This window comes from Nematolebias whitei, chromosome 1 (assembly GCF_014905685.2).
Source record: "Nematolebias whitei isolate Nwh7 chromosome 1, NemWhi1, whole genome shotgun sequence".
NCBI classification, from domain to species: domain Eukaryota; kingdom Metazoa; phylum Chordata; class Actinopteri; order Cyprinodontiformes; family Rivulidae; genus Nematolebias; species Nematolebias whitei.
Window position 1 is genome coordinate 42864195 of NC_056498.1, and position 9545 is coordinate 42873739.

The 9545-nt window shown below is 39.7% G+C and overlaps 1 protein-coding gene across 1 annotated transcript in view; it reads left to right on the top strand.

The window, feature by feature from the left end:
- The first annotated feature begins 3910 nt into the window (after positions 1 to 3910).
- Positions 3911 to 9545, top strand: part of LOC119418787 (hepatoma-derived growth factor-related protein 2) — a 19675-nt gene continuing 14040 nt past the window's right edge. The window contains exons 1-3 of the mRNA XM_037686125.1: positions 3911 to 4025; positions 4106 to 4170; positions 4247 to 4382. Of these exons, the coding sequence (XP_037542053.1) occupies positions 3942 to 4025; positions 4106 to 4170; positions 4247 to 4382 (285 nt within the window). The 5' untranslated portion in view covers positions 3911 to 3941. The remainder of the gene's footprint in view (positions 4026 to 4105; positions 4171 to 4246; positions 4383 to 9545) is intronic.

Genomic DNA, 9545 nt, shown 5'->3' on the forward strand with positions numbered 1-9545 from the left:
CCAGAGGAGGGACAGTGGTTTGGACATGTCCAGAGGAGGGACAGTGGGTATATTGGTAGAAGGATGTTAGAAATGCAGCTGCCAGGAAAAAGACACAGAGGAGACATATGAATGCAGTTAGAGAAGACATGGAGGTGGTTGGAGTGAGGACAGAGGACACAGAGGACAGGGTGAGATGGAGGAGGACTTGCAGTGGTGATCCCTGAAGAGAGAAAAGCCAAAAGAAGAAGAAGACAACAGTGGACAACAAAGACACAAACAGTTGACCTCCCTAAGTGACTTTAAAACCCTGTTGAGTACCTGACAACAACCAATGCAGACGTGTTCCTGGTTTTAGTTTTCTAACTCGCCTTGTGACCTAACTGTTTTTGCTGCTATTCCTCTTTATTGTCCTTTTGGCGGCTATTTTGTTTCGATTTGTTAAAAAAAGACAAACTTAAATTTGTATGCCTGTTTTATGACTGTATTTTGTTATCGTTGTTGTCCACTGTTGTCTTCATTCTTTGTTAAAACCAGGTGTCTCTTGTAAATGAGTCCTCGAGGCTCAACGGGACTAACTCTAGAAATAAAGGTTGAATGAAAAAAATACAATCTTAAAAGAAAGCATACAAAGTGAGAAGAATAAATGAAAGAAAATGGATTAAAAAAACAAAACAAAAGCAGCTAGATTGTAAACATGGCAGAAAATAACCGTGCAAGTAGGATGAATTAATACAAGTATTTTACAGGCAGTAATAGAAGCTAAAATGTACATGAAATGCATTGCACCTAACTAACATAAAGTACACAGGATGTGTGTGTGACAGGTTATTGCACAGGTAGTGAGGAACGTTGAGATGAATTGTGAAGGTAAGTTGAACATGCATGACACAGCCACATAGCGCAGCAGCAATAAACACATTAGCTGTCACAACTAATATTAGTCATTTTAGGTGTCACATGCTGTGGCTTGGTGCTGTTCATTCAACTTTTATTTCTACAGGTTAGTCCCAATGAGACTTGTCATTTTTCACATCACTCTCTAGAACATTCCACAGTCCAACTCCTTGGATTGAGGTAGACCTTCCCTTCAGACTAGTTCTGAATGTTGGTTTGACAAATATCTCTATCCCCTTAAGATTATAACAACTTTGTCTTTTAACAACATTTCTTTGGATATTTAATGGTAATGTGTTATTTTGAGCCCTATACATAACTGATAAAATACTATAATCTACCAAATCATGGAACTTCAATAAGTTCAATAACTCCTGAACTCTGCCTCCTGACATCTGAACAACAACAGTCTGTATTCTCATACACACAGCAGCACATGGACTGTAACACCACAACCTGCACTTTCATCCGTTAGCCCACTACTGTACACATAATCTACTATCTACTGTTCATAAGTACTCACATACTTATATATATTTTTTTCTTTTATATAGCTGTTTATACCCCTTCATATTATAACCTGTTCATAGTCTGTACACTCACAACCTGTATATATTTATACCTATAGCATATTCAAAGCAACTTACTGTATATTGTACTATATATATCTACCAATTTATTTTTCTTGCTAAGCACTTCTGGATAGATGCAAACTGCATTTCGTTGCTTTGTACCTGTGACATGTGCAATGACAATAAAGTTGAATTCTATTCAGTTGATAAAATAATGTGCTTGATGGGTGACTGTAATGCTTTCTGGTGATGATTCTTACAGCTCTTTTCTGTAAAATAAAAATAGGTTTTGTAAATGTTTTACATGCTTTCCCCCAAACATCAATGCAATAGATTAAATGTGGAACAATGATTGTGTTATACAACATGTACAGAGCTTTATCATTTAATAATTCCCTGACTTTGTATAGTACTGCAATAGATTTAGATATTTTTGTTCTTACAGAATTGATGTGATTTTTCCATGTTAGCGGTTCATCAATGATTACACCCAAAAATTTCATCTCATTAACTCTACAAATCTCAACACCCTCAATTTTAAATGGATCATCAACAGTTCTCTTTTTGTTACTAAATATCATGTATTTAGTTTTATCTAAATTTAATGATAATTTATTAAGTTTAAACCAAGTTTGTATTTTATCAAATTCTGTCTTCATCAATTCCAACATCCGTTTTACATCTTTACCCAAACAAAAAAATGTGGCGTCATCTGCAAAAAGGACACATTTGAGGAGTCCTGATACATTCACTAAGTCATTCACATATAAAATAAATAACTTTGGTCCAAGTACAGAGCCTTGAGGAACTCCACAAGTGATATTGCACAGGTCAGATCTTACACCATTTATTTGTACAAACTGTTTCCTATCTTTTAAATAGCTAGATACCCAGTGTAATGCTGGTCCTCTTATACCATATTTATTTAATTTTTCAAGGAGAATAGTGTGGTCAATAGTATCGAATGCTTTTTTTAAATCAACAAAAATACTAACACAATACTGTTTTTGATCGACAGCAGTAGTTATTTGTTCTATTATTTCCATGAGAGCCACTGATGTAGAGTTTTTTGCTCTAAACCCATACTGACTGCTACTTAGAATGTTTTGTTTAGTAATAAATTTATCTAATCTGGTCACAAATAGTTTTTCTAGAATTTTTGAGAACTGTGGTAATAAGGATATTGTCTATAATTATTGAACACACATTTATCACCATTTTTAAAGAGAGGAACTACCTTAGCTACTTTCATATTGTCTGGAAATATTCCTTTTGAAAATGATAAATTACAAATATATGTAAACGGCTCGATAACATAACTCATTATGTCCTTTACAAACATCATATCCATGTCCACCCAGTCTTTTGATCTCTTATCTGTAAGATTTTTTACAACATTCATTATTTCTTCTTTGTCAGTTCCATTAAGAAAAATACTGTTGTCACAACTTATAACTGAATGGTTCACATTATTGTCTACTTTTGGTATTTTAGCTGCAAGACTTGATCCAACGTTCACAAAGTGATGATTAAATCCATTTACAATATTAACAGTTTAAACAAAGAGTGATGACAACAGCAGCAACAATAGACAGTCATAAAAGAGGCATACAATTTTTTTTTTTTTTTTACAAATTAAAATAAGATGGCAACAAAAAAAGTAGTGGAAAAAACATCTAGCTTGTAAGGCGATGTAGAAAACTAAAAACAGGAGCATGTCTGCATTGGTTCTTGCCAATGGCAATGTTATTGTCAAGAGTTCACTACAGTAGTCCTTCGTTTATCTCGGGGATCCGTACCCTGAAGCCCTGCAATAAGTGGAAAGACCACCAAGTATGAATAGTAGTACAAGTAGTAGTAGTTTATTTTAGTATGTATATATGGTATACATACCGATCGATCGATCTTGCATGGAGCCCCAGTCCAAGGGAGACTGACAGTCATGTTTACCATCTTCCATTTTCTAATAGTTGCTCCAACAGTTGATCTTTTTTCACCAAGCTGCTTGGCAGTTGCCCCGTAGCTCTTTCCAGCCTTGTGGAGGTCTACAATGTTGTCTCTGGTGTCTTTGGACAGCTCTTTGGTCTTAGCCATGTTAGTAGTTGGAGTCTTACTGGTTGTGTGGGGTGGACCGGTGTCTTTATGAAGCTAACCACCTCAAACAGGTGCTTCTGATTTAGAATAATAAGTGGAGGTGAACTTTTTAGAGGCGGACTAACAGGCCTGTTACAGTACAGATTAATATATACCAAATATAAGTTCAGTCATATTTACTCACATTGAGCTAAAACTTTGGGTGGTAGTTGCTGAGAGTTTCCCCAGTGTATAGTTTGAACCGTTGTAGTCAACTCTGTCTGCCTCTGTTAGTAAAATACCTCATGTACCACTGGATGCCCTGCCTGAGTTCAGACTGTTTGACGGTGGTGGTGAACCTGTGAGGATCTGTCTTCTGCTCTCAGTGTTTGAGGTCCGCCGTGCGAGCTGTGGAGAAGGATGGCAGGGAAAACCAGTGATCAGTTCAAGCCAGGCGACCTGGTGTTTGCCAAGATGAAGGGCTTTGCTCACTGGCCGGCCAGGGTAAACAAACAAACAAACAAACACATGATCTTATTGCTGCTCTCCAACCAGCATTTATAAAAACCTCTGTGTGCTTGCAGGTCTGTAAATCCAAGGAGGGCTACAAGAAGCGAGTGCCGGTCTACTTTTTCGGGACCCATCAGATGTGCGTACTTTGATCCAGCGATCAGCGGCGACACGTTCCCGTCCTCTTTGACCAACTGTGTTCCCTCTCTCCTCAGAGGCGCCGTCCCGCCGGAGAACGTGGTTCCGTTCGCCGGGAACAAGCTGAGGTACGGCAGCGGCGTGCGCATCAGAGGCTTCGCTGAGGGCATGTGGGAGATCCAGAACACGCCCGGGATCGACAGTAAACTCAAAGTGAGTCCTAAATGTCGAGTTTTACATGTTTCTATTTACCAAAGCACTTTATTTATAAAGCACCTAAAAACAGCAACAAGAACGACCACATGCTGAGTTCTGTGAGACGTCCAAAACAGAACACAGGGTTTGGTTTAATGTTTAAATCTGTAAGAGTTCAACTGAGTCCATCCATGCATCCATCCATCCAACCATTCATCCATCCATTTATCCATCCACTGGCACTTTGAGATCTATTGTGAATGTAAAGTGCATTATAAATAAGAGTTATTATTATTATTATTATCCACCCATTATCTTTACTCGCTTCTTTTTGGATTGCGGGGGTCACTGGTGATCATATCCAGTCATCACTGTGTGAGAGGTGGGGGGACACCCTGACACCTGGACAAGTCTCAATCCATCACAGAGACAACTGGACACGTCTCAGTCCATCACAGGGACACCTAGGGACAATTAAGGGTGCATTCACACCAGCCCTGTTTAGTCGCTTTAATCCAACTCTAGCTTGTTTTCCATGAAAGTCCGGTTCGTTTGGGGAGGTGTGAACGCGCCATCGAACTCTGTCACGGAACAAAAAGGTGAACTCTGGCCTCGTCTAAAACCTAGGTCTCTGTCCGGTAGAAGAGAACTCCAGCGCGGTTCCAGTACAGTGTGAATGTAAACAGACCGGACCCGCTCCACAAGCAGGAAGTGGAGTACAGAGCAGGACAAACACACATTTCTCTTATATGGAGCCGTCAGCTGCCTTGTGTGAAGAACAATATTCTCCATGGTCTTCTGTCTCATCTTCTGCTCATGCTGAGTCCATGGTTGAAAAATGACAAAATATAACTCCTAAAACTGCTAAAACTTGATGCCACTCCGTTTTTGTTTTTATTTACAGAAGAAGTGTCTTCAGAGGTTTTTGTGTCGTTTCTTTCAGTAGTTCTTGGTGCAGCGCCCCCACAGGTGAGCGGGGGAACAGGTTGGTTCAACAGGTTGGCTCGACTGCACAGTGCAGTGTGAATTAGAGGATGACATTTTTTCGGGAGTACCGCGGGTCACGTGATTCCGACCTGATTCCAGCGGGACCGGAGTCAACCTCATTATAACTCACGTGACCGGGACGTGACCGGACTGAAAGCTAACGGGAGCAGACAGGAGCGGGAACCGATCAATAACCAAAAATGAAAATGAAACAAACAAAAAAAAAATGCGGGCGCAGCTATTTTGTAGTTTTCTTTCAGTAAGCCTTCACTTTAACACAAGTCAAAAGAACTACATTTCCCAGGAGTCAAGTTTTCGAGCAGTAGCTTTTCACCGAGAGGGGGAGGAGCAGCGAGCGAAGTGGAACCGAGTCTGAAAATAGTTTGCAACGCAAGGTAAGAAGTAAGTGTCTGTCTATTAAAGTCACAGAACGAGCAGGAAAGTGTCAAATAACCTGAACTTCATGAGAGTTGTGTTGGTGCTGTGCTGCTTTAAACTTTAGTCTCAGCTGTGAGGAGCTGCTTTGTTTACCGTCAGTAAATGAACTCAAACAGCACATTGTTCTCCACCTTGTCCCTTTTCATTTAAAAATGATGCTCTGCTTTGTTATGTGGGTTTTTAGGTTAAAATCTTCATTATCTGTTGCTGTTTGTAAAGTAAAAAACAACCGAACTCTTCCTGGTTAAAGTGCACGCATTCTCCGGTAAAAATATCCCAGTTTTTATATGAAAGTCTGGTTACATATAAATTATAATAACTGTTATTGTAGGGGGGACATATTGGTGCGAGGTCTGTGGGTCCTCCCCCATAACTTTTTAAATAAAGTAGCTGCTATTTCCTGCATTCTGGTGTATTTTAACAGGTTTTAAAACATCTATGTTTACCTACATAAGTAAATACTTTATTCAATAACTGTTTTATAAAGCATGGCGCAAGAAGTAGCACTAAGTTTTTTGTTTGTCTTTAATTAAATTTAATTTTTCTACCTAACACAGGAAGCTGTTAGCTCTGGAAGCAAACTGTTAAACAGCTTTGGACACAAAGACCCTTGTCACACACTTCAACAGAGCAGGTAAGATACATAACATCTTGTAATCTCTGCCTGGTGAGGCTCATTAAATAATTATAAAATATAATAAGTGAAATAAAGAAAAATTGAGCTTCTGTAATTTATAATTGCAAAGGTCACATTTTCTTGACTTAGTTTCAATTGTAAATCTCTTGTTTTTGATCAAATATTTTTTCCAAAAGAAAGACCAACAGATTGTAACTTGTAGTCACTGTAACACTATTTTGACTCGTGCACGTCTTCTTTCACTTTTAGGTTCCACAAGGCTCTGGACTGGTCCAGCTGTGGAGAGATGAGGTGGAACACCAGACCTGCAATGGTCCAGTCTGTAAATGATGCTCTGAAGTCTGGGAAGATGCACGACATCATGCTTCACCCAAACGAGCTCGTTACCTCGACCACACAGACTGAACTTCTGGAGGACGTCGTCCAGTGGATAATAACGCCTTTAAACATTTTTATTTGTTGAGTTCTCTGCTTGGTACATTATTTTTATTTTTTGTTTGTTTGTCCTGCGGAGCGGGTCTGGTCTGTTTACATTCACACTGTACTGGAACCACGCTGGAGTTCTCTTCTACCGGACCCAGACCTAGGTTTTAGCCCGGGCCAGGGTTCGCCTTTTTGTTCCGTGACAGAGTTCGCTGGCGCGTTCACACCTCCCTAAACGAACCGGACTTTCTAGGAAAATGAGCTAGAGTTCCATTAAAGCGACTAAATAGGGATAGTGTGAATGCACCCTAACATTCATTCAACCGTTATTTCTACATGTTAATCCCATTGAGACTCGGGGACTCATTTGTAAGAGAGACCTGATTTACGAAAGAATAATGACAACAGTGGACAATCATAAAAGAAAGCAAATAAGTTGATAATAATAAATGAAAGAAAATGGTATTAAAAAAAAACAAAATAAAAACAGCTAGGTTGTAAAGCGATGTAGAATACTAAAAACCCAAGACTGAGCCATGAGGTACACCATTGTTAACCGTTAAATAACTGGAGGAAGTACCATTATGTTGAACACATTGCCTCCGATCTGAGAGATAGTTGGAGAACCAACCAATGGTATGATCTGAGAAACCAGTTTCTGAGATCTTATGACACAAGATGTTCTGATCCACAGTGTCAGAATCTTTAGACAGGTCTAAGAAAAGTGCAGCACAATAATCCTTAGCATCCAGTGCTTCAACAACATCATTAAGAACCTTCAGTGAAGCAGTGGTTGTGCTGTGTTGTTTCCTGAAACCAGATTGATGTGGAGGTAAGATGTTAAATGAGTCCAGGTAATCTTTGATTTGAGAGTTTATCAGTTTTTCTAGAACCTTGGCTAAAATGCAGAGTTTAGAGATTGGTCGATAGTTGTTCAGTGAGGGGGGGTCACCTCCCTTCAGCAAAGAAGAACAAAGGCTGTTTTCAAGTGTCTGGATGGAGTTTTGTCTTATGGAGAGATTGAAGATGTGGGTCACAGGTTTGAGTACAAATACCTTCAACTGAAATGTAAAGACTTGGAGAAAGAAGTTCAAAAAAGCTTTTCAAAGGTTTAAACAGCTTATTATTTCAATGACATCATCACGACGTAAGATGAACATTCAGAAAGTTGTTGACTTCAAAATCTGGGGGAGGGAGAGGGTGGGGGTGAATTTCCGGGATATGACTAGGGCTGGGTACCTTTCTAAAAAAATCGGTACAAGTGTTGGTACCTTCACTTCGGTGTCTGTTCCTGGACGGTTCTTTCTTCGGTACCAATTTTGTAATTACTATTAATTCTAACAAGAATAAAATTACATTACACATTACAGTACATATTGTGAATTTTATTTTTTAACTTTGGTAGTTTTCTATTCCAAGCAGTTTTCTTACATAAAAATAAACAAATAATTTCCAGTTCAAAAGACCAGTTTCAAACCAGTGACACGTCAGTGTCTAGTGTTCACTGCTACACACTGAGAAACTTTTTTCACTGAACAGTTTTTCTTCAGAAACATCAACATGTCTGTTTTTTCTGGACACAAACAAGCTGCTCCTGGCTGACGGTGTCTCCAGCAGTAGAACATGTTCACTCTGAGGCTGTAGATGATGCTTGTTGCACACACAGATACCTGGTTGTCAGTTTGACATGTTGTCCCTCACATCCCACCAGCAGGTCACTGGATTCACTCAGGTAGGGTTGATGCAGACTTCTGCACCTCTGTGTCTCTGCCTGAATCTTCTCTGTGGTTCTCTGGGGTTTAGGGCTCTGATCATCTCCCTAACTGTCCTGTTGCCCCCCCTCACTTTTCTTTTGTCTCTGTCCTCACATCAGGGTCAGAACCTCCTGTGAGGAGAAGATAAACAGTGAACATCAGGTGAACTATTTAAGCAGTTGACTGGATGGATGAGCAGTTTTACAGGCTAAGATTTATGTTACTGTCAATCTTTAGTTAGCTTCTGAGTTTAGCTAGCCACGTAGATAAAATAAATTTACACACTAATATCTTAAAGTTAGCGTTATTTCACCGCGATGTACGTGTTAAGCTACAGAAACGTTAACAAACGTAAACTCACCAGCTGAATCACAGACACAGAGCCATCCTCGGGAGTTCTTTGATGAAGACAAATCCGGCCGTGGAATGTTGATTCAATCCGTTTAACACACACAGACTGACTAACGCTGTGGGCGTCACCAGCATCATAGACATGCATTATAGATAGATTAGGTGTGGCAGCTCTGTACAGCTCTGGGTGTAAACACGTAGTCTGTTTGTCATATGTCTGGTGTTTTACCTGCCGGCATGCTGAAACCACGTGACACCTTACAGCCAATACTGAAACTTGACACCAAAAAAGAGTGACGTTTCAATACATACACCAACCGGTGCGGTTCGGTCGGTGCCATTTAAGAACCTCGGTTCGGTACTCAGCCCTAGATATGACACATTTTCCCCTTTTCCATTAGTACCTTTAGTACCAGTACAGCGTGGTTATACTCGGTTTGGTACAGTACACATTTTGTTTCCATTATGCTTTCAGTACCGGTTCCAGTGGGCGGTGTTCAAATTGACGTCATGCTCCTCACGACCCTGAAACAGGTTTCAGTGCAGGGTGAGAATTTATTTTGAAGTTTCTGGTAAATTAAAAAGAATACA